This window comes from Bacillus rossius, chromosome 7, assembly GCF_032445375.1.
Source record: "Bacillus rossius redtenbacheri isolate Brsri chromosome 7, Brsri_v3, whole genome shotgun sequence".
Taxonomy (NCBI): domain Eukaryota; kingdom Metazoa; phylum Arthropoda; class Insecta; order Phasmatodea; family Bacillidae; genus Bacillus; species Bacillus rossius.
This window is the reverse complement of record NC_086335.1, coordinates 55,387,777-55,413,934: the sequence shown is the minus strand read 5'-3', so window position 1 is coordinate 55,413,934 and position 26,158 is coordinate 55,387,777. Positions and strand designations below refer to the sequence as shown.

At 36.6% G+C, this 26,158-nt stretch overlaps 1 protein-coding gene across 2 annotated transcripts in view; it reads left to right on the top strand.

Annotated features, from left to right (window-relative positions):
- The window catches only part of LOC134534064 (nucleoporin Nup188), a 45,804-nt gene extending 24,058 nt beyond the window's left edge, over nucleotides 1–21,746 (top strand). The window contains exons 12-25 of one of the 2 annotated variants that reach the window (XM_063372056.1): nucleotides 2,211–2,341; nucleotides 5,079–5,234; nucleotides 6,394–6,681; nucleotides 7,391–7,542; nucleotides 7,923–8,067; nucleotides 9,263–9,522; nucleotides 11,493–11,650; nucleotides 12,027–12,289; nucleotides 12,665–12,808; nucleotides 15,215–15,499; nucleotides 16,919–17,082; nucleotides 18,259–18,475; nucleotides 20,574–20,792; nucleotides 21,293–21,746. In XM_063372056.1, coding sequence (XP_063228126.1) covers nucleotides 2,211–2,341; nucleotides 5,079–5,234; nucleotides 6,394–6,681; nucleotides 7,391–7,542; nucleotides 7,923–8,067; nucleotides 9,263–9,522; nucleotides 11,493–11,650; nucleotides 12,027–12,289; nucleotides 12,665–12,808; nucleotides 15,215–15,499; nucleotides 16,919–17,082; nucleotides 18,259–18,475; nucleotides 20,574–20,792; nucleotides 21,293–21,646 — 2,936 coding nt within the window. In that variant the 3' untranslated portion in view covers nucleotides 21,647–21,746. Of the gene's footprint in view, nucleotides 1–2,210; nucleotides 2,342–5,078; nucleotides 5,235–6,393; nucleotides 6,682–7,390; nucleotides 7,543–7,922; nucleotides 8,068–9,262; nucleotides 9,523–11,492; nucleotides 11,651–12,026; nucleotides 12,290–12,664; nucleotides 12,809–15,214; nucleotides 15,500–16,918; nucleotides 17,083–18,258; nucleotides 18,476–20,573; nucleotides 20,793–21,292 lie in introns of those variants that run through there. The other variant, XR_010075441.1, reaches the window with a different exon arrangement.
- Nucleotides 21,747–26,158: the final 4,412 nt, after the last annotated feature.

The following is a 26,158-nucleotide window of genomic DNA, read 5'->3' as shown; positions in this document are numbered from 1 at the left end:
TTTTATAACCACACTTCTTACGTTAAGTTTACAATATTATTGTTCCAGAGGTGATTTGCGATGAGCAGGCTTACGTCGTTTTAAGTTTTCCAAATGGAGAAAAGATAATGACGACCCAGATTACCTAGAACCACCCCAAAAAATGTCTAAAGTTTCTTCTGACGAGCAGCATTCTTCCAAGAAAACAGCAACTGCAGTCAGCGGGTTTTGTAATGTAGATAGGTAACTTAATTCACATTCAACTTTTTTTTAATGTCCTATTAAAAAGTTTTACTTATTAAAAATGTTAGGTTATGTCTACCACAAAAATATGTTATGTGGCCTTATGCTGAATGTTCGTCATCTTTATAATAATATATTTTTTTTAAATGAAGGTTAGTGTACACTGAAAAAGAAAGGTAGTCTTTTTGAAATTTAGATGGAACTTCTTCATGAATTAAAAGTATATATATGTATATAAAGAAATTAAATGTGAAATGATTTTCTCTAAACTGTTTTCTTTCCTTCATTATTTATTGCATAAACTTTATTTATAAAATGTTTTGCAATATTTTAATAAAGCTAAGCTATATATTGTTTTAATTTTACATACATATGGCTGGAGAACCTTTCTTTCTCACCATTCAGTTAAAGACCAAAATGCTGGTCGTCGGTTCATTTTAATTCAAAACAATTATTTCTGTATGAGGTTCGCCCAGCTCTAAAAAAATGTCTTAAACCCGCATGACACCGAAATGCAATTTAATACGCCATATAGCATCGGAATGTAAGTTCACGTGTGATTAAGTAGCACTTAACCAAAACTTAATTAAACTCATAAAAAAATATATAAAGTTTGTAAGTCGAGCAATGTAGTTATTTCTGGACAAAAAATGTACCAAAGTGCATGGATCAGAAAAATTAATTTAATTATTTCGTTGTTCAACTTTCATTGACTCAATTTTAAACCTAAAATGCTGACTAATTTATTTTGGTTGTTCTGAATTTATCTGTTTTAGACCAATTCATTAAAATTAGTATACTGTAAAATTGCAGGATATAAATTTTGGTGGAAAAAAAAACAGCTTTTATAAAAAAACCAATAACAAAAAAATTAAATTTATAAAACAAAATATTTAATATTGAATTTTGCCTCGAATAAATAAAGTCACAAATAAAGTTTGTTGGTTGATATATTTTTTCCTTTATCAAGTGATGAACACAGCTGCCAATTGACGAGGCAGTAGTATTTAAACTCCGAAAACAGCTAAAAAAAATATATATCGCAAACAAACAAAAATTCTCAGAAAAAAAAGTTCATCATATTGTACTCAAAGTTCATTAACGAAAATCCTGCAATTGCTTGCGATGCACGGTACAAAGGTCCAAAATACCTTTTGTCTACTTGGCGTGGCCACCATCACAAAAACGGCTCCAACTGGGCCTACACTGCTGCCTGTAGTCGAAAACTTCTAATTAAAAGTGTCCAAAACCGTGTTCCTCAGCACAGCCTAAACCTCTAGTATGAAATTATTCTGAACTACATTAAATGGTAAATTTGGCGAGCGGCCCCTAACACAGCTACTTTCGCAGATGTGCAAGTGACGACCAACGACATGGCATAAAAATACTCTACAAACTTTGAGAGGGCAGGAGTCTTCAATGCTACAGCTTCTACAAGATGTTTACAGGTAGCTAAACTGAAGGATTGGTCATGAAAGTCATCAGAAAGTTCCTAATTAAATATTAATGGTGGTGGAAATCAAGAAACTTTAAATATCCAGCATGCTTGCTTTTTGTTTTTTGATGTCTCACTTAAGTTTATAGCGTACATTAAACATTAAATATTTAAAAAAAAAAAAAAAAAAAGTTAGTGGAGACTGTCCACTTTAAGATCAGCTTATTCCTGTGAATACTAGATTTATTTTGATTATGTTTAATTTTGCTTATTGTGTACAAATAATGACCCTTTGTTATAAAAAAGTTCTAAGAAAATTTAATTTTTAAGGTCCTGAAATTGGTTCTCGAGCTATTTCATAGACACTTTGTTCAAGACTCATAATATTTAAGATAAACCATTGTTAGCAGATTTCATTGTTATTTCCCGGTCATGAACAACTTCACTTGGTTGTATAATTGTCTAAAGCAGAAGTGTACTTGACGTCTGTGGCACCGTGATCAGCTCAGTACAGGGGTGTGTTTCCTTGAGGAGACGTGTGTTGGTGTTGCAGGGAACGAGGTTCTGTGCATTCTGATGGAGCAACAAATGAGCTGGCTGGAGGGACCGGGGTTGAAGTACATCAGCATCGTGCGGCTGGCTCTGGCCATCCTTGGCCGAGTGCTGCTGCTTCACTCCAACAAGGTGACCGCTGCCATGTCTCCTGTCTTCGTGTGATCTGCGCTGTTTGTTACAGAATAGTCAGGTTTAATTATTATTTACAGTGGAACCTCATTAATAAAAAAACTACACAGGTTATGGTATTTACAAATTACATAGAAAATTATTCCATAGTTGAAACTGAGAAAGGTTGGCTAAGTTAAGTCAGCTACAATAATTATATGGATAATGTTTTTTAAACTAATTAAATTAGGAAATAACTTCTTTTAATTGTGCTGCTAACCTAACATAACCGTAACAACCAACCTTTCATTTCAGGTCCTATTTACCATATTTTCCACAACCTGCTACTCTACCTACATTTTGATCCAGAAAATTTTTGCAAAATACAGTGAATTCAATTGCGGTCTATTTTACGAAAAACGTGGATTTTTTTTTATTTTTAAATTTTATATTTTCAAATTGGTGATTGAATGAGCTCATATTTACTTATTTAAACCCTAGTTATTCACAAGTTTTTGTTGTTGGCGAATTTTTGCTAATTTCATCGTGCATCTTAAACCATTATTTAAGTTTTTTTATCTACTTTTGAGTCGCAACATCGGTTTCGTCAGATATATACAGCAGGTGAGCTGCTGCTGTAGCTATCACATGGTGTTAGATCGATTGTGACTATCAATTTATATGCAGTTGAAACTATGGCAATTACTTCTTTTCATGCCCATCTCAATGGAGTGTCCATGTTTTATGATTTCATCTATGGTTTTTGATTCTTTAATTTTTTCCAATTCTGGTGTGTGGTGAAAAGAATACAAATAATAATTTGTTTTCAAGTATGAAATGACTAATATGTCGTGTTTTGAATTGTTTATGTGATTTATTCCGTTACTGTTTCACAATACAGTAGCGAAAAAAAAACTTTAAATAATTTTTGCATGATAAAAAAGTCGCTTATATAGGTAGTTATATTTCACGTTTTTGATTATGACGTTCCATTAAACACCAAAAAAAGGTATTTTTTATCACACAAATGACTTCATCTCACCAGTGAACTTTGGTATACGACAAACTCATGAGTATTCATAAGCAAATGAATATTTGTTATTTCGAAGTGAGTATTTGAGGTTGAATTGAATTGTATTTGTATCTGAAAATTTGAATATTCACACAGGCCTACGACATACATTATGAAAGATAATTAGGTTCAGCAAGTTTTACATTAAGTTTGTTCAACTCCCCTAAATCACATTATGATACTTATAGTATTTTTTTTTTAAATTTACTTCTTGGTTTACAATAAAAAAAGTTTATATTATCATAAAACCAAAACAATTAGAATATGTATGGTTATAATTACCTAAGTGTTTTCGGATAATAAATGTATAAATATGAATACATGATTTGGTAGGTACCTGAAAAATTTGCAATCACTATAAACTTAAAAAATAAGGAGATATCTGCTGCTTTAAAGTTAAAATATGATTTTCTAATCTTTTTCCACTTTACACTAATTCCTACAAAACGTGCCTCTCATTTTACTAATGTTGGCTTTTCACAGTTTTCTCAGCAAATGTAGGGAAATGCAGCCAATAAATTTTGTTGCAAATTTTATTTTAGAACAATAAAGGTTTTTACTAATTTTTTTTTTGTATCTTTCATGCTTTAATTTAATTGGAAAATCTCTATATGCCCTGCTGTGTGGCTGTTATGTACTTCTATTGCTGTAACACGAAGCCCTCCTGAATGCTGGGAAGAGCTTAGTTTAAAAACTACATGCTCTGCCCCTAAACTGCATCACGTAAGCCACTTTTTACTGCATTGTAAATGGCAGGGATGTGAAAGATGAGAAAAAATAACACTTTGGAATACATTTTGGGGAAAGGAGGTGGGGGGAGAGCTTGGGCTAATGGAGATTGTCATAGAGTCCCTCTCACTTCCTCTCTCTCTGCTTCTTTTCGTCATTTCCTTTCACCCCCCCCCCCCCCCCCCCCCCCCCCCCTCTAATTCTCACATCAAGGCAACCCATTTTACTTCTACTTTTTATACACTTGATTGATGAACGACAAAATAACCTCCTCTTTTTCAGGCCTTTAATTATTGGCAAATTCTATATTTATTATCTAAAACACTGACTTATAAAATAAATGTGTTTTAACTATTGAAAATGTAGTTAGCTGATGGCGGTTACAGAATTGTTTAGTTTTTCTTATTTATCTTAAATGTTAGGTGTAGGTTTTTTTCTTGGTGTCTCGAAGATTTTAGGACATTTGTTAATGCAGTAATATTGTTCTTATATTTAGTGCAAATTGTATTCATGTTATTTTTTATGTTTTTCGTTTATTTGCTCAATTTAACTTGTATTTTACTGTGCTGCCATTGAATGAAAGGACAAAATATATAAATAAGTTAAGTTAAAGCCCGGCATGCATTGCAATTGTTTGAAGTAGATACATACTCATATAAAGCATCTCTCTATACCTATCTATATGTACCTCTATATCTCTCTTTCTCCTCTATATATGAAAATATTACATATGTTTTTACCTATCTTTTTTTAATATATCTTTTTACCTTTCACAGGTGTGACATAGGTATATAAAATACACGTATATTCAAATGCAACATTGTGTCAAAATTTTTAAGCAATCTGTGAAGAATTTTCGGAGATTTAAGATTTTGAACGAACGAACATTTTTATTTTATATATTATATGGCATAAATAAATGTGTGTGCGTGTGTGTGTGTGTGTTAACGGTTTCAGAAAGGTGTGTTGTCCCCCCTGGAAGAACTGATCTACTCTGACCGGAACGATAGCTGCGGGTGTCGCATCATCGAAGTGGTGGTCAGCTATGTTCATAACAGCTACAACTCCTACCTCGCTACGCTGGCCGTGGAGGTCCTCAGAAGATTTGCACTGGTGAGCTTGCAATTGGATGTGTTGTAAGAGTGGAGCTTCTTATTAACTAAATATTTTTCCTTCTATTGCAAATTAGTTTTGAAGTGATAAAGTGAAACATCCTGAGCACTTTGTGAGCTCTTTTGTGTTTCATAGTTTTAATTATTAATAAAACCAAATATCTTCCAACTGCTGTGATTTTTAATAGTCACTTAAATTTTATTACTTGTAATAGGTGTCAAAATAGTTTTAAATACAGTTTTTTTTTATTATTATTTAAAAAAAGCTTTGTTGTGTGTCTTTAGGGAGTTGTGTGAATTAGTGATGGGCAATATCTAACTGTTACAGTATTAATCAATGGTTTTTTTTTTCTGATATAGGCTATCATTAAAAAAAACCTGATATTTTGGTCATCACTTATCAGTTACACAATTTCAAAGCTGCTTGGAAGATAACAAAGGATGTTTCTGTATAGCATGGCTGCCACTACAAACAACGGAAAATACTAATAGCTTGAATTGCAAAGATATGTTTGCAATGTTATGATGGACACATTTTTAAATTAACTTATGCCAAGTTTTCAAAATATAATTTAAAAAATAAAACAATAATATAGGGTTTCACATAATGTAAATTACTTTTACTATTGCCTGTGCAAAGCAACCACATGAAACATATTTCTATTAAATATTTAGTATCAAGAATTTTTGCCACCGCACGTGATAAGTTGGTATTGGAAACTGGAATTCCTAAAAAAAGGTTTTCTGTGAAGTATACTTTAAGAAATGTTTAATAGTGATTTTAAATGTCAAATATACCTTCAAAAACTGCATAAATTGCTGAAAATGTAAAAATAATGTAAATATGTTTCCTTGTACTAATGTAGCTAATCACACCAACCAAAAAACTCTTTATTTTAGTTATGATCATTTGCACTTGTGAAATTAAGAAACACACTTTCAAAAATAAAAAAATTCGGGCTTACGACTGAGAAGCGACGGTTCTTAGGTGGCCAGTGTTTTAAAGTTTCGCTACAAAGGCGAAGCTTTTCACCACGTTTCAAGCTTCAAATTAAATGAGTAGGAAGTTCCCTGGCGAAGTCAAATAAAATATTTAAAAGAGTTTTGATTTGATTCACTGAGTGGAAGCTTCGCACAGACCTAGCGTGTTGTTCGTGCAGGCGCTGCCCACGTCCTTGAAGATGTGCATGGGCATGGACCCGGACGTGATCCGCTTCACGTTCCTGTCGGGGCTGAAGAACAAGGAGGAGGCGCCCCACCTGAAGGCGGCGGTGCTGAACTTCGTGAGGGCGTGCGTGGAGAAGCAGGCCGGGCTGGCGGACGTGTTGTTCTGCATACAGAGCCCGCAGCGGGACGACCTGTCCTGGCTCCCTCCCAAGCCCTTCAAGGAGCGCGAGCAGGGCGGGTGCCTGGTGTACGCCTGCTTCGTCCTCGAGAGCGTGCTGAGTGTACGTCCTACGTCCTTCCCGTCACTGTGGTTCGCTTCTGTGCTAACTGGCGGGTGTGCGACACAAATTTTTGCACGCCAAGCTTATGTTTTGGTAGAGACCCTGAAATTTCGCGGATTCTTCTGGCCTCAGGATGGAATTCATAGTCATAGGTGTGCTCGACGCATGTTTACTTTCCCATTGGTTGATTTCTTAGCAAGAACATTTTTATCCTTGTTATTTGGCACTACCTGGATTCGCTTACTTCTCTCCTAGCTGGGCATCGTTGGCTCACGGTCGTAGACGGGCGTGTCCAAACAACTGCGTGCCAATCATGAACACAGTGCGACAGTGTGGAGGTTTGCATTCTAGCTTGCGACTAAATGAATCCGCGAAATTTCCGGGTCTCTGGTGATAAGTACTCAATTTGGGGACAAAACCTTAAACATTCAAACTTTAAAAAATAAAAAATTTGATTACACTAACTTAAATGTAGCGACGAGTAGGTAGGCAAAATATTTTCCAGATTTAGTCATTAAAACACTTGTAGCTGTAGGCGAGGGATGAGAGGATGTGACAAGCGTATTCACAGCTGTATGCTAGCCTGAAATGAAACACCCCTTTCCTTGAGCCACCACAACTTTGTAAAGACATAGATTCTAATCTTCACTCGCTCTCTTGGCTGGTTGCTTTATTGACATGGAAAACTTTCTTTTTTTTTTTTTACCAGGAACCTGAAAGGATAAAGCACGAAGAATACACTTCAGTCATGAAGCTGCTGTATGCTCTATGGGTTCACAGGAGAACTGGCATTCTTGAATTCTTAAGAAATCGAAAAAATTTTTGGAACCATTTCTGCTATCCTCTCTTCATTAATCCTTAGTAAGTTTAAAAAAAAAATTTTTTTCGTCATGTTTGTTGTTTGTGTTTAGTTTCTAAAACCTTACCCAGACTTTCTGATGGTACCTACTTACGTTTATTAGTACTTAAAAAACTATTTTTTAAAAAGTTGAAAGTAGGTATTTATTTCTTTGTATAAATAGTTTTTTTTTTTTAACTAAGAAGTAAATTTTCTTATGAGAGTATTTTATTATTATTGTTAATCAAGCATTTAACTGGATGCATTTCAGATTTCAAGACCTCAGTACCTCTGAGTTGTGATATTTGTAGAGCTCAGAGCACTAGTTTTTTTTTTTTTTTTTTTTTTTTTTTTTTTTTTTTTTTTTTTTTTTTTTTTCTTCTTCTTTCTTTTTTTTTTCCAGTTTTGACACTTGTGGCTACCAGTACATCTTCAACATACTCAGCATGGAACTGTTCGACTTGTATGGGAAAGTGGCTCCTGAGCTGCAGGAGAACCTCGACAAGCTGTTTGATCCAGCAAATAAGTACCTGGAGATGTGGGCCAAGGTTAGTTTCATTCTTCCTGATCCATGCTGTCGTTCACATTGTAGTCTCTCAATGACAAGATCTTGCATGGATCTTTGATACTTTACAGAAATTTACTGTAACATCTACAGGGAAATCTCATTACAACATACATACCTCATAAAAATAATTTTGGTACTCAATAATTAGGGACAAAATTATATGGTGAATTGCGATAAAACTGAAATAACACCGAAGCATGTCAAAACACTGTGTAACACCTGAATGCAAGAGTTAATACACCATATAGCATCAAACTGCAAGTTTGGAATTAAGTAATATTAATCAAAACTTATTCAAATCATAAAAAAACAGGAATCTTTTAATATTTTAAATTCAAGAAATGTCATTATTTCAGGACAAAAATTGTACCAAAGTGTATGAATCAGAAAAATTGATTTAATTTGTTTTATTGTGGATTTCTTATTGAATAAATTTTAAACCATAAATGCTTGCTAATTTATTTTTATTGTTCTGAATAGTATATCTGTTTTAGAACAATTTATTTAAAACTAGCTATTGCCTTGCATGCGTTGCAATGCCTCATTAAATTTTTTTGTAATTACTTTTAAATAGGTACACATACACTATATCTTTGTATACCTCCCTATATATCTCTCCCTATATCACTCTAACTCTTCCTGTATATATATCTATATCTATATATCTCTTCATAGCACTATCTCTATCCTCTATCTCGCCCATTAATTTTTATATGTTAGATTAATTTAGTATAAAAATGTAGCATATAAGTTTTACCCCTATTTTGGTGGAGAAAGTATTAAAAATGAGCTTTTTATAAAAACAAAAATTATAACACCAAAATCCTCTGTTTTAAAAAAAATGGATTAAAAAAAGGTTTTTTATACTGAACCATTATTTAATGTAGAATACCTTGTAGAGATGTGAAGATAACAGTTTACATTACATTTCACAGCTAGCTACATTTCGCTCATTTCAGTAATGATTTTTTTTAAGGGAGACCAACACTCGTCTGTATTTTTTTTTCATTCTGTAGAACATCTCATTACAACTATGTAGTTTTAAATGCCATGATACTGTTAAGTATTTTTTTCTCTACCGTTAAAACCACAATGTGCTGACAAATGGCCGTGGTCCTGAGCATGCCCGGTTGAAGTCCCCGAGCAGCGGAGGGTGTGAAGGAAGGGGGGTTCAGTTTGTTCCCGCGTCGCTGCTGGAGGAGCACCGCGCCAAGGGGCGGGGCGGCCTGGACGGTGTGGCGCTGCTGCTGCTCTGGAAGAACTTCCTGCTGATCGCCCTGGGCATGGAGGACCGGCACGTGGCCCCGGAGCAGCGCGGTCTCCTGGCGGGCAGCGTGATGGGGGCCCTGCTGGACGAGCTGGGGCGGCGCGCCAACCAGCTGACCGGCGCCCTGCTGGCCGAGCTCTACCTCTACCTCATCGGCGACTGGAAGGGGTGCGTGCGGCCTCTGCTCCTTGTTTACATACGGTCCTCATTCTAGCTACTTAAAAAAACATTTGTTTTGGACTTCAGCAGCAAGCAATGTTTTCCACATGCAATTTGCAAGTTTTTCACAACGCTCTATTGCATACTCTTAGTGCCTGTAATTCTTTTGTCAACAGTAAAACCGGTTATTTTCATAACTGCAAAAAAAAAGTTAATACTAATGTCTGAAGTAATCGAAAATGTATTAAACTCCTTAGAACACCTTAGTTTTTTATATATGTAAAAGGCAAAAATCAATATATTTCATACCAGTAGTTCCTGATTCAAATGGCACCGTACACATTAGGTGTGTTTTTTTTTTTTTTTTTTTTTTTTTTTTTAAAAAGCAGCAAACAACAATTCTCCATAATGGCTTAGCAGCTATTCATTTGTGTTTTAGTTCCTAAACTCTTGATCATTTGTGCTAATCGAGAATAATGCTGCCTTAGAAAATCCAAAATTGCAGATAAACTGCTAACTGTAAGTATATCTGATACATAGATTTAAGAAATTATTTCAAACTAACACTGTTAAATATATACTACAGTACTTACTAGTTAGTGGTAACTTATGGCAATGATGTACAGTTTGTTACTAAACAAACCTTGTAACAAGCGGCCAGTGCCAAGACTATTTTCAATCATTCTTTTGCTAGAGTATAAGAAGTATTATTTATTTATTTATCAATTTGTTACATGCCTACCAACGGCATGAGGCCATGGGTGGTAGGCACGATACACATAAAAAAATTACATAGACAAAATGAACACATAAAACAAAACGAATAACATTGAGGACAATACTATAATAACACATACACAAGACAATACAGCAAGCAACTAACATAAACAAGAACAAGTTTCATAATTATATAACAACAATAAAGATAATCAAGAATCTGTTTATAAAAAAATTAAATATGGTAGCATCATTAACCTTAAACATATTAAATTTAAATTAAGATAAGAAAAATTAACTTATATTTAAATTATTTTTTGATTTGCAACTTGTCTTTCTGAATAAGTTTTTATCTTAGATTATAAATTTTAATTCTCATTATTTTGAAAAGTCCGTATATTGTCACTCAGTAAATTTTGCACATATGAAATTAATTTTCCAGGTCATCTTTCAGTAAAGTTGAATGATATTTTTTTCTAATTACAAAGACGGCTTGGGAATAAATATATACGTAATCATTCTGCAAAATGAGTTAAGGCCTCCTCAGGTGTAAAAAATAAGCATAAATGTTGAACTTTACCAAACCAACTTCGTGTATACGGCTATGCATTTAAGTGTGCTTCATTTGGCTGTATGCAATTTGAGTATCTTACATGTGGAAGTGGAGGGATAGTTTGATAAGTCAGTACGAGACTGTCAACAGCAAAATCTTCTATACCAGCGAGGAGAAGTGAGGGACAGGTGTAAACAAAGAAGCCATTGTCTCTTCTATATGAGTGCTGGTTACATGGGCAGTATACTGAAGTGGTTCCAAACTACTATGACTGAAGTTTTTAAATTGTCTTAGTTTTTAAATTTAATTATCTTGATATAATAGAGCATATAAATTAAGGGTAGTGACAGTAAAACCCCTACAATAAATTTTTAGTGAGCTCAAATACACTAAATCAATTATCATGCTACGTATTTCTTCCACTTTTCCTGGGACCTGTAATTTCTTGGAAATAAAATAAGCTTATTCTATGATTCTATAGGTTTTGCGGGTAGGCCGCAAAGCAAATAATCTGCCTGCGGATAATAGAGAGTTGACTAGTTTTTTCACAGAGTATGTATGTATTTATTCCATCTACTTTTAATTGTTGTTAATATGTAAAAAAAAATGTCACTTCATTTTTAATTTTTTTATATTTTACTACTTATCTACTGTGTTGGTTTGTAAAGTCGTGTAGCAGATTCTAATTTAGGTTGTGTGGGTGTTGCAGGGACTGTTTTGCAGATAAGGTTCGTGGTCGGGACCAGATAGTGAGGCTGCTGCAGACAGTTGCGGAGTCGTGCAGCATCTTGCACACGCGTTGCGTGGAGGCAGTGCTTGGCCTGTCGCTGCCGGCAGTCACTGCCCTGAGTGGACAGTTCAAACAAGGTGTGCCACTTGCACACTCACATACAGACTATCTTTTAAGTTTTTACAATAGCGAAGTTTTTATAATTTATTTATTTTGTAACATGCCTCCTGACAAGCTAGAGAACTTGTTTGATTGGCATGATATAAAAACACAGAAACAATAAATGAGATCATTATTTTTAAGTAATTGTACAAAACTTAAAAATTTTTGGTGAGTATTAAACTGGGGAACTCTGATACCACTATTATCAAGTAAATATTTACAATTCAGCCTTGTACTATAACAGTTATATACAAAAATAGAATTTTTTATTTAAGGATTTGATTTGCCCATCCTTAATTCCTATGCCTGTGACTGATATGTTTGTTAACCGAGTGCAACTTTTGCTTGCAGACGTGGTTTCTTCAAGCATCATGCAGTCCTGCATCACTCTTGTATCGTACGAGATATCTGTCCTGTGCCAGTCTCCAGACATTGACGAACAGCAGACCAAGGATGGCAGTGCACTGAGCAAGAAGTCTATGCCCTTCGTGCTGGCAATGCGATTGCTGTCCAAGCTGGTGCTCGAACTGGACAGCAGTGACTCGTGGAAAGCACACTTCAAAGCCACTAGGATAATGGACATTATTCTCGCAGCGACGAGAAGGTTCCTTCAGGTATTCTTTGTACTTGGGGTCAGGTGGCTCACAAATTTGTGCCTGAAAAATCAAGGTCATTGCATCAAAGCTAGAGTAATAAAGTTGGCGTTCGTGAGAATACCGTAATTTTGGATGGAAGCAGTCTGTATGAATAAAATGATTGCAGTTCAGCTGATTCAAAATTATTTTTCTCTGGCATGCTGCAAACTTGTTAAATTTTGTTCTAATATGTATCACCATAATTGTAGCTTCATATTAAATTGAGAATTATTCTGTATGTATGATGAATATCTGTATACAGATGTGGATGTGACTTTTATCTTTTGATCATTAATTTCAAAATATAAGACATTTTTTCCATAAATGATTTTGTTTTTACCGCATCTCTTCCAGATAACATCACACCTGCCGCTTGCGGTTGAGTGTGTGGACGTAATTGCAATAATTGCAAATTCATCGCTTTCCTCCAGTCTAAAGAATTTGGACTTGCCGACGAATTTGTTCATACATTTGTTGCCGCCTATAGAGACTCATGGAGTAAGTACATTAACATTCACTTATTTCATTAATTTTTTATTAAATAAGTAGAACCCATCATGACCATCTTGTATTAATAATTTTACATTACTTTATATAAAATATTTGTATTAGTGTACAGTGATGTTAAGAGAAAAAAAACATTTGGTGTTTTAATTACAAATATGTGATACATTTGGTAAAAAATGATGTTTTAGTTTTAATCAAAAGAAAATTATAATCAAATAGTCAAATACATATGTATATCTATTGGGTCATAGGCAAACAGCTTCGATTTAAAAACCATTTGGCTTATGAATCCTTTGAATGCAATTAAATATATAGATAGGCCAATAAAAGAATTGGATTCTGCTTAATCCAACTAAAAATTCATTAATGATCTTGCTAAGTATTGTTCGATTTTTAACGTAGTGATGGGTCAACTCCCAATTTTCTCAAATCCAAATCTCGAATGTGTATCACAATGAGTTCCTCCAATCTACCCCTCAAATCTGAACTTAGGTTTCAAGAGTCTAAAATAGATTAATAAAATAATATACAAGAAATAATATATATTAACTATGGTGTTAAAAAATTCAACACTTTTTTTTTTTTCACTTAATAAGTTTATGGAATCAATACAAATTGTTATTTTATTGAAATAATTCCATACTTGAGTATAGTGTATATTGGTGGAACCATAATATTTACTACAGAAGTTCAGAATTGATAGTGCATGTGGATAATTTGCTTGCAAAGAGCATACTAGCTCAGTGTTTAAATACTGGGTGAATGTTATGTTCAGTAAAAATTTTAATTAAGATTTGATTTGGTGAGGGAAAAAAAAGGGGGGGCAATGTGATAAAGTTTATGAATTGTTACCCTCTTGTTGCCAAAGCGATGTAGGTTCAATTCCTGGCAAGGTCAAACCTGGATTTTTATTAGTGGTATTACACAAAGTCATCTTCCAATCACACAAAATTCCTGGAGGACCATGTATGATTCAACCATTACCTGTCAGCCATCTTGAGACATTATTTTACACTTCCAGCCAGTGTGACCACACAATGTTTGTAACAAAAAATTTCCTAACATACCGTATTTAATCGCATAATGTCCGCCATCGCATAATGTCCGCACATTTCTTTTTAAATACTTGAAATGGAATTTCAATTTTTTAAAATCCGCATAAAGTCCGCACCAGACAAAGCAACCTTGGGCACCCCTGAAAGGCACAGTAACGTGATGGAAAATTACAGATGCTTTGACCTTGTGTTGTTCATTTCTCCGGAGCGGTCGCTGAGAGGGTTTTGTAGCTTGGTGAAACCATCCGGACTCAGAAACTCACACTCCACTGCGCAGCTGCCTGCGACGTCACGTGAGTTGCAAGGGGATGAGCTATATATAGCACAAGCCAGTACACGTCAACTCACACTACGTCACAAAGTAGGGGAGGTTGCGGAGAAGTGGTGGGGGTACATGCACACTGTTTTTTTTATACACACAGTGGGCAAGGGTCAGGGAGGGAGGCTCGCCGGCGCCGGCTAATGCAGACGTTAGACATCTGCCCCATGCCGACAGTGGCCATCTCAATGAAAGATTAAAAAAATATCTTTTCACGCAAAGCGTTTATTTTGTGTAGGCTGGCTGCGGCTTCTGAACGTAAGAGCGCACACGCGAGTGAGAGAAGAAAAAAAGATGAGAAGGAAAAAAAATGAGTGGCGTCTTCTACTAATCGCCGACACCTGTCACATTTCTCACGTCTGCTGCGGAGGGTCGCCAGTCACCAGCGCTCTGCTAGTAAACTAATTATGAGAGAACAATTTTTTTACTCTACACAAAACGTAAAATTTTGAGGGGGAAAAAAAAATTTTTTTTTTTTGGACTTCACCTCATGTCAGCAACCCATTTTTTTTTTTTTTTTTTTTTTTTGTCAAAAATGTAGCCAAATTACTGCGGACATTATGCGAGTAAATACGGTAACCAAAAGTCTCAAAACAAGTAGAGCTTGCAGTTTTTCTCTCTCTAGATTTTTTATTTCCCTAACTATTTATTCTATAATACATACTCCCTCATCTCATCAGTCACCAACCATTGTCTCTAATGACTTCTCTGTTAACGAGATGTTAAGCTGTTATTAATTCGTTCATTTGTTTATTCATTCAAGAATGCATTTTATATATTATATTGGTCTAGCTATTGGTATGTATGTAATATATATACTATTTTTATTGGGTTTTTTAGTTAATAGGGTGTTTAATTGCAAATAGGGCATCTGAAGTTTATTCATGGCCATTTTGTACCCTCCTTCGAATTTATCCTGCAAAAGGCCATGGCAGACACAGAGACAGAATCATAGGGTGCAATTCTTGTCACGATGGTATTGTGCGCGCTGTGTTGTAATGCAAGCGTGCGTGCCCTGCGCAGCCACAGGCGGTGTGGCTCCAGACGCAGTGGGTGACGCTGTACAGGTCGCTGCTCACGGTTGTGACCTCGCTGCTGCGGAGGAACGGGGTCCACTTCCTGGACGACGCTGTCACCTTCGTGGCGGTGCACGAGCGCCACCTGGTGTCGGCGATGCTCATCACCCAGCACTCCTTGGAGCAGACGCACACCGAACTGGCGCGCTCTGCCCTCCTCCTGCTGCAGGAGATGACTCGCTGGCATGCCCAGTGGGCTCAGCGGCAGTACCAGTCCCTCACCCACGCACTGGTCAGTTTCCCAACTCGCTCCATCCTCTACCCTCATGTAACACCAAGATGCACCTTAATATACTGTGCAGCATTGAAATGCAAGTTAAATCATACCTACGGGCAAGATTATTCTGTGAACTGCAGTAAAACTGAATTAACATCGAAAAACATGTCAGTACGCCATATAATACCGAAATTCAAGTTTATACACCCTAAAACACCAAAATGCAATTTCGGTAGGTTTAGTATATTTCTTAAAGTAGACCAGTCATTTTTCTTTGCAAAAAAATTTTTGCGAGATATATTTCTTGTTTAGCAGTGAAGTAGCCAGGCTTTATTAATTGTTTCGTCCAAGTGCTCCTAAAAAAATTCCCAGTAGCATTTTCTATTTCAGATTTTTATCCTGTACTGGTTGACATTTTGATCCATCTGATCAGTACCGCCTCTTACTTTATTGTATTCTGTGAGGCAAAGCATGTTTCACTTGACATATATGTAATGCTGGAAACTAAAGGGTTAAAATAAATAAGTAACTACTGTATTATGTATTTAAAATTCATGATCACCAGTCTTTAAGTAAGTTTTAATACTGGTGTGATATTCTGCTGTAGTAAAGCTTGTTTGCTGTACTAGAACTAATAGTGCTTATGTTTAGGAATATTAGTAGATTATGTTGAATAAATTTAGGAACATACTAAATTTTTCTTTCAAAAATTTTATTTGTCTGTCTAATAATTCACTTATTTATTTTATCAGTTTAAAAACATGTCTCTTCTTTACCATTCTTCAAGTATTAATGGTATCAATGTTTTTAGGGATATAGCGCATAAAAATTGTTAGATGAAGTTCAAATATCACTTTGTCATTTCAAAACCACAAAATTAACCAGTTTTTTGGTGGTCCTATTTTTAATCCCAATTAATCCAGAGCTGTTTTGTTTGCAAGTTATAAATTATGCGCAAATTTTGTTACTAAAGCATTTCATCATTCCTCTGTATCCATCACATTTCACCTCATTCACTTCTTGCACAGGCTAAAGACATTGGGTCTGTTGCTTTAGTAAAATAATATGTATTCCTTAGGGTTCTTGCAGACAATAAAATTATTCGTACTGTTATCAAACTCTGGTTTTGAATCTTGAGTTTTTTGGAAAGTTTAAAATATGCAGCATGCTACAATTATTATAAAATGCTGTTAAATAAGAAGTTATACATCAATTTTTTTTTTCTTCACTACAAGCTACAATGAGTGATCTAACAATAAAATATATGTAATTCCGAAATCAAAAAATTAATATGTATTTCTAAAACTAAATTATATTTATTTGTACTAGCACAGTTAAAATAAAAGGCCCTGTTTTGAAAGTTTTTATAATATATCTTAGAAAAATTTCAGCATTGATTTTTTTTTTTGTGTGGTTATGTTTTATATTTTATAGAGTGGCATCATCAGTTGTTTGGAGTACTGCGTGTCGTTCTGGGTGAAACCAGCAGTGATCAGTAATGTGCTGGAAAAGAAACTCCTCACTAATAAACAGAAATTAAATGAATTTCGGTCTGCTCCAATCGAGCACACAGCCGAGTTTGCCAGTGTTTGTAATAGGTGAGTTGGATTCGTTATGTATCAAATTGAGATGATGAATCAATATCACGAGTGTAGTATTGATGACATGCTAGCTGTTTTTATTACCGTATCCCCGAAACTAATTAGACTCCAAACTTTTTGAAAATGGGTTCACGAAAAAAAACTTAATGGATTGGAAATTGCAATTCAACTATATAATAGCACTTGAAAATTATTTAAATTATTAAATTCATTTCATATGTACTAGACCCTTTCTGGTGCCACTTTCATCAGTAGAGTGAGTTACATGGTTGCTTGTGGAACACCAAGCCACAGTTAGAAAACAAAAGTTTTTTATGACTATGTAGTTCAAAAGTGGCTGTTCAGATAGTAAAGAATGCTGTCCCTTGTCTGGGAGGGTGAAAGAATAGGGAAAGGGTGCCGTCACCAGCAGCCACAGTGAAGAGAAGCAGAAAGAATCCAGTGAAACTCCATTTGCACCCTCTCCTTCGTGGGTCCTGGGTCTTCTGTCATTCCTGTGCAGAGGTTCAGGAAGCCCCGGACTAAATTGGCATAAGTGATGCAGTTTTTCAACTAAGTGGAGGTTTAGGAGATGGTGTTAACAGTGGTCTAAAGGGGCTTTAATGACACATTTAAGAAGCAGAACCCGTAGTTTTTCAACTTAAGTTGTTCCCAGAGGCAATATTCAAGTTTGCGATTATAATGCGACCCCCCTTTTAGTTTCCACAGTTGTGGTATAATTCATAGCATTATATTTAGGTAAAAATGATAATTTAATCAAATTATGTTGGTTCTGTGACTGGTTGTTAGCACGGCCATTCAGGATTAAGGACATGCCAGATTAGCGATTTTGCCTAAATCATCAAAAGTCAGTTTAGTTTTGAAAGGAATGTCCTGTGTGTAAATGTGAAAGGGGAAATTTAACCTGCTAGAGAAGCGGAAATACTGTACTGAAATTAAAACTGACAGTATCGATAATATCTGAGTAAACTAAAAATGCTAGCAGAGGGGTAATGTGACCTGGTCGACAAGGTCAACAGCTGGAACCCACTGGAAAAAATCTAAACACGAGCGAATCAATTGGTGCAAAATTACAGAATGTGCCGAAACCTTTCACTGTCTTCTGAAAGAACTGTGCGTGTGTAAACTCGGTGGAAGCCAACATGATCACTACGGGTGTCCTAACTGTTGCAGGCTCCTGCAGCTCATCATAATTTCGCTAGCGTGCCTCCTCCCGTTCAGCCCGCGGCTGGATGACCTGGTCACTTCGTACTCCGAGACTGAGAGGACTTGGCTGCCGATAGTCGAGATCAGCTTTGCTCTTCCGTGCGTCCACAGCGAGCCCAGGTCCGTGCTCGCCATTGGCACCGTCGTGAAGATCATTCACACCTGCGTCCAGTCACTCCTCAAGGTACATGCGGTTACATTGTTTTTCAGCAGCTGTAACTGGCAGTGACATTTGATTATAGTGATTGTCCAACTGGCCTGATTAGAAGTTTCGCTAACCAGCTACTACTAATAACAATATTTTTTTAGAAAAGTTTAAAAAAATTGTAGCATCTTAAGTTATTATTATTTTATTATTATTATTATAATTATATTGTAATATGTATGTATCCTTTACATTTTAACAATGTGTTTTATTTTTTAGATTACTTTGGTATGATATAAATTTGCGGGTGCGCGGGAATAAGGGGATAAGTCAAATATTGGCAAAAATGTTTTTTATGGTATAAAAAAAGGAGAAAAAGCTCTACAAATTGGTCCAAATGGGTTAAGTCTAGCACCCTTGTGTGTTATTCTACGGCACTGAACTTTTGGAATTATTAATTACTGATCTTGCGTACTTGGAAGAACATTAAATGTTTAATATCTTAATTTAAGTAATTTTGACATATCCCCTTTTTCCCGCGCACCCGTGAATTTATAGGTATTACAAAATTTCATATGACAGAAATTAAAATTGAACATACATATTTCACAAGTGAGGTTGGTCACTTTTCAGATAATTTCAAAGTCATTTAGAGTTTTTCGTTGTCTTACACAGGGTGGCCAGCCAACCGGGAAATCGGGAAATACGGGAAATAGCCAGGATTTCTTAAAAAAACCAGGAATACCTGGAATCAGCCAGGAATTTTTATTAGAACCGGGAATTTTTTTTATGAAGTAACGATCGCAATAACATACGGCTGTTAAATGAGCACGTTCACCACCCGTCGAAGCACGACAGTATGCTCGTGAGCTATATTTTGTGAAAGTTAATTTGTTCATATTGCATTTAAAAACTTTTGTAGTGCGTAAGAAACCGTTAACAATTCAGACTTCCATACTTATTATGTTTCTGTATTCAAAAGCAACAGCATTTTGGCTGAAAATGTTGTTGTAGGGTGGTAGTAATTTCTCGCACAGCATGTTGGTAGCACTAGTTTTGTATGTATATTTGTTTTTATTTGCACTCGTGTTGTTGCGTCACGGTATCACGGATACTTTTCTCGAGTTTTTTTAAAAGTTTAGTTGTGCTGTACGTTGTTTTGAATTTTTTAATCTAACATGTAATTGGCGCAGACTATCAAAATGTCAACGAGTTCGGTCACCACATACAATGACAAATATACGGAAGAGTTTGAATGGGTGGAGAAAGATCCAAAGTGCAGGACAAACGCTATTTGCAATTTGTGTAATGTTAAAATCAATATCGGTAGCATGGATGGGAAGAACAGCATTAGCCAGCCACGCAAGAGGGGCAAAACACGTGCGTTTGGTGTCAAGTAATTTTTGTGACGTGAGATTATAAATTTTTTTGTTGGTGGTAGGTTTTGTTTTAAGCACTTTCATTGATTTAATTTTTAAGCCTATAGTTAAGTTGTCTATTGTTTAACGCCAATAAAACATCATATTGTGTGTGCTTTGTGTAATAAAAATACAAATTGTATGCAAATATTGATAAAAACCACCCTTGAAAAAACCTGGAAAAAACCAGGAATTTTATTATCCCAGAAGAGTGGCCACCCTGTTACAGTTAATATAAACTTTTTTTGCCCCTTATGATAGCTGTTGCTGCATTCAAGTATTTACAATCAGTCATTATTGGTATTGACATATTTAAGATCTCCTTTTTATTCCAGCTCACCGTTTCATGCGGAGTAATTTATATATATTTCGAGGTTGAAATACATTCAAGGTCGTCTTAGAATTGAGTTAGTATTATGTTCATGGTGGTCTTATATTTAAGGTCATCATGTACAACTGAACACGTAATGCTAAATCTGGTTGATAGAATATTATTATTTTTTTGTTAAAAATTTAAATTATGCTTCAGTCTAGATCAATAATTTTTCATAAATCAAATGAACATTTGTTAGGTACTCACACATTCATTTAACTCCAAAAATTTTGTTTCTTTGATGTGCATGTTCTGAATGTTTTGGTATTTATTTCACTGCGTAGTGCTCGCACAGCCGTAATGCAAAGTGTATTGGGCTGTGACGGAGCGAGGCGGGGTGTTCCAGACAGCGCGGTCTCCGTCCCCGCGCAGGATGTTCTCCGCGTCGTCCGTGCACCCGGCCCTGAACCCCTCGTGGGTGGGCGTGCTGGACAAGGGCAGTGTGGCCGTGGCGCTGGAGATGAGCCTCCAGTTGACGTGCGCTCAGGGAATACTGCTGCTGCGTAGCGCGACTGTGCCCGACCGAGACAAGCACCACCTGCAGCGAGAGCTCATCTCCGTCCTGGTGAGCGACACATCATTCTCACTTTTAACCTTCGTCTGTGCAAGTCTTTTTAAATGTGATTAAAATGAGAAATATTTCTTATAGTGAGCTGAGCGGAGTTGATATTTTGTTAATTATATAATGTTAGTACAGCAGCAACCCTTATTTGCACTTTTCAGGGGGAACAAAGAAAAAAAGTATAAATTGAGGGAATATGTACTCTTAAAACTCATCACATGTATGTGTACATAGATACCTCATTTCCTGTATGTATTCCTTCTACTCTCAAGCTATGCCCAAAATACATCACATTTTGTCACAATAAATCCAGTATAACTAACATTACGGTGGAGGGACATCAAAATTTAAGGGCCAGCGTGGGTTCAAGGTTGGTTTCTGTTGAAGTAATATCAATTTCGTTTTTCATAAATTTTATTTATTAAGGTTTTACTACAACGTTTTTTTTTTTAATTTGGCTGCAGATGTTTCTCATGTTCATTTTATCTCTTGGCTATTTTTAGACTTTGCTGCTGGAGTACGCGCGCCGTAATTTCCGCGAGAGCTGGGACTCGTTGAGGCAGCACTCGGTGGTCCAGAGCGACGGGGAGACGTCGGTGGCGGACAGCCCCGGCTCCACGTCGTTGAAGAGGTCGCTGGGCTCGTCGCCGTCCGGCACGACCAAGTCGCCCGCCACCCCGAGGGCCGGCAAGACCCCTACCAGGAACCTCACGGTGCCGCGCTCGGCCGGCAAGTCGCCGGTCACCGACTCTGGTCGGAGGAGGTCCAGCGGGGAGAACGACGTGCCTCCGCAGTTCCTGTTTGCACGCGAGGATTGTCTGCAGTGCTTGATAAATGTGTTCGGTCACCACCGATAGATTTTCATACTTGTACATAACTGAATGCATTTTGTATGTGATTGTTACAACCATGGAAAAGTTTGTATTATTAACAATTTCATTAATGTGCGACAGACTGTTTTATTGTTTTATTTAATTTCTTCCATGCTAGTGTGGTTTTATTTCTTGTGAATGTTTGCAACATTAGATTCTCAGAAAGATTGTTGCCTATCTTTTTATGAATTTATGGGGCTTTTGTTGTTAGCAATTATCTCTTATTTTAGCAGCTAACCACTGCCAAAGTATTTGCTCTAGGAACTAAAAAAAATTTGGTGGGTGAGGGCTAGTAATTTGTTTCGGAATAATATCTTGATTCCATTAACCCATCTGGAGGTATTTGAGAGAGATGTGAGCCCACGTAAAGATTTACGGCATTTGTTCTTGCCTTTATGTCGGCTGGAACAGTACGAGTCTGTAGAGTGTTGTGGTTGTCTCATCCCCATCTTCAGCAGTAGTTACAGTGTGTAGGCATCGAGGGGAATGTTGTACAGTAAAACCTCGTCACGACCCCTCACCATTCCCAGGAATATACTCGTAATAAAACATTTTGGACTGTTTGACCTTCCCCCTGAACCCTTACATCAAAATAATGTTTCTCGCCAAGTCTGTGTTCTGTCGTCTTTGGTAAGAAATTGACGAGTTTTCAACTCAAATATACATTTATTTTAACAGTAGTCTTCCGAAAAGATAAGCATATTGGACCACTTAACTACAGTCAAACCTCTCTGAAACGACCTCTCACGGTTCCCAGGAATAGGGTCGTAATAGATGTTTTCCGAAATTTTCAGTTGATTTCAACCCCCCCCCCCCCCCCCCCCTCCCCCCTACCCAAACCGCTACTCGCTAAGAAACCAGCCGTACAAGGGCAGGATGCTGTCACTCACAATGCTAGACGGCTTTGCTTTAAACCCACTTCAACCTTCATGACAAGTCCGTCGCCCTACAGGCCACCTCTAAAGAAAATATGTCAATAGACAGTTTATTTTTACTGGTTAGTTTACATGTACGTTTTCTGCTTGCCGTAGTTAAATACACTAGAACCCCGATGTCACGAACTCCGGATTTAACGAAGCAGTGATTCTACGAATACATTCTCGGGAACCGTCAAAAAATTGGACATTTTGACCAAAATGTGAAAATCAGAAGAAAAAAAATTTAAAAAAAACGAAATGAAAGATCATTAAAATCTGTTAATTTTAACACACAGCGTATTTTTGTGTCGGCTTTAATACTTCCAATAATGTTCATGTAAGAATAACAAAACAATAATGGGACATTTCCTTTAAAAATACGGCAGCAGTAGCTTGTGCAACGTATAGTAGACGCAGCATAACTCCGAGCCTGGGTGACGGTTAGAAAATGGATGTGTGTACGTGAGTCACGACATTGGAGAAGGCAGACGTGGCGCGGCAACGAGCGATAATGCGTAACTTGATAACAGGGGCTACACGCTACTGCACAGAGTGAAAATGTAGTCCTTCGGTGAAATCCGACGAATACGTTCGTTAACACATCCGTGGTACTTACTAAACGTTTTCCTTTACAGTTTGGATCTGAGGTTTGTGTGCATGTAGTGTATCACTTTTGTTCAGAGCCAGTGTTACATATGTAGTGCAGTACTTCAGTAAAGTACAACTTTATACATAAAATGCCTCCAGTGTTGTCAAAAGTTAAGAATAAAAAACTGCACTCGCAGGCGCGGGAAATCGTCTATAACGTTCTGCAGTTAATGGAAAATGAAGCGCGATTGCAGGAACCCTCCATTTCATTAGAGAAAGCACAGCTGAGAACAGCTAAGGCGACGGGTGTGTCTCGCACGACTGTACAAACAATTAAAAGGAAGGCTAAGAGGAATGAAGCTGGTGAAGGAACATATTTCGAGACGCCCAACAAGAAGCGAAAGAAAACATGTAAACACGAACTTGACACCTTTGATGAAGCTGTGGTACGACGTACTGTGTACAATTTTTACTTACTTGAAAAACGTGTGCCGACTGTCGAAACTGTACGACGTAAACTAAAGAATGACATAAATTACCAAGATAGCAATACAACCTTAAGGACGACTTTGAAGAAGCTAGGATTCAGGTGGCAGAAAACCAAATCGCAGCGCTTAATTTTAACAGAAAAATCAGATATTCAGCAAAAATGTATAGAATATCTCAAGAGTATGCATCAATATACGATGAATGCACAATTATATACATGGATGAGTCGTACATATTGTCGTCTCATGTAAAAAATAAAATGTGGAGTGACATGTCCTCAAATGGTTTATTAGTGCCTGTCGCGAAGGGTCAAAGATTAATAATGATTCACGCAGGTGGCGAAAAAGGTTTTATTCCAATTGCTCTTGCAATGTGGAAGTCGCACCAGGCAACAGGGGATTATCACAAAAACACGAATAAAGATAATTATGAAAAATGGCTCACCGAACAATTCATACCAAATCTTCCACCAAACAGTGTCGTTGTGATAGATAATGCTCCCTATCATAATGTAAAAATAAATAAAACGCCTACCTCCAGCTCGACAAAATTGGAAATGCAGCAGTGGTTAAGTAAGGAGAATATTTCCTTTACTAGCGACATGCTCAAACAAAACTTGTGTAACCTCATGAAGAAGCACAAACCTTCGCAAGTGCAGTACTCGGCAGACCATCATCCGGATTTGAATCCGATAGAAAGCATAAGGGCTAAAGTGAAAGGAGAAGTCGCTTCCAGAAATGTTACTTGCAATTTGGCAAATGTAAAAAAAAAACTTTGCGAGGAGATATTTAACCGAATGGGTCCAGAAAATTGGATACCGATTTGCAATCACGTCAAGACACTCGAGAACGAATACTGGGATAAGGATGTGCGTTTTGACATTAAAATTGATAAAGTGATTGTTCAGTTAGGTGATGCAAACAGTGACAGCAGTGACGTTTACACATCAGACTCTTCGGATGGAACAGTCAGTGGCGTTGAAGAACTGAGGTAGTGCTTGGAACGTCAGTGGTAAGTGGTCAATGTTTTCTGCTTTTCTCTACCTGCTGTGAAAGGTCGCCGTATCTGCTTATACCCCCTCCTCATCCACCCGACCCCCCACACGTGTTGCCGTCCCTACTCCTCATGTGTGACGTAGCTCAAGCTCGGAGTTATATTGCGCCTAGTGTAAGTGGGAGCGCGGGAATATCGTCTAGACAGGCTGGCGGCAGCACAGGCGGCGGATGCATGACGTCATACGGCTTACCTCTCCTTCCCTTGTCCAGACTTCAAGGTTCATCCCTCCCAGGCATACAAACCATCGTGTCTCTCTCCACCGTCCTTTGGCATGTGAAACTGTCAACATCCTTCCTCCCCTTCTCCAAACTGCGTGCAACGAAAGCAAGGTTTGTATAGTCCATTTCTGGTAAAATGAAAAATTTTTAAGGGCCCCCACGACAGCCATTTGCCGTTAATTGTTTTGATACAATTTGTTTGTTAGTTACACAACATTATTTCTGCTGGAAAATCACTGAAACTTCAAAATTTTTTTTAACCTTCCGATAGGCGCACCTATGTTTCAAACATGGATTGGCGCAATGCACCTGTGAGGTGCTCCTCCTATTTCCACCAACATAAATCCCCACTACTGAAGAGTTTCATTACAATACCATGTAAATTTGAACTGTATATATGTAAAGATTTAAAATGTAAATTTAAAATTTATTTAACATAAGAATCTTCATAATTTATTGTTAATATTACCACAGTATAAATGCATAAAAAATCCAAAACAATAGCTGTAGATCAGTAACAAAGAAATTCAGGTATAATATTTTAAAATTATTTTTCAGTATTTAAATAAAACATAATTTAGTGAGATATGTTATGAAATATGTAAGTTCTTATATTTCGATTAATTCCATGCATTATTTACACTTCTTATTTGGTACATACACAATCCAAATCTTTGTGAAATTAATAGGTAATATACAAACTTTTCTTCTCGTATAAATGAGTCCAGATGGAAATATGTTTTAAAGTAAAATAGCATGATAAAATGAAAAAACAAAAGCACTAAAAATTCAGAGAACACATAAAATATAAAAATTGCAGACACTGTTTGTTTTTCAGCTGTCTTTTTTTCACCAACTCACAGGCCTTTTGCACTTATTCACTATCAACTTCCAAACCATCATCTGCAGAAGATGTCTTACATTCATAACAATCTTTGTAAATAATAGTGACATGACTCAAACACAAATATTTGCCACAAGTAGCGCAACAATATTTGGTATTTTTGCGTTGTTTGTCTTCGCGACAAGGCTCACACAATTTCCTTTTATTGTTTTGGTCGTTCATCTCTTGTGATTTGCTGTTCGATTCCCTACACTTGAGAGGCTGCTTGGTTACTTCTGTCAATCTGTGCCGAAGTGTTATGTGTAAATTCTGTTTTTCAGCACTGCGTCGTGTCATTTCTTCTGAAACAAGACCTTTGGCAAGTTGGCGTAAAAATGTCCTGTGG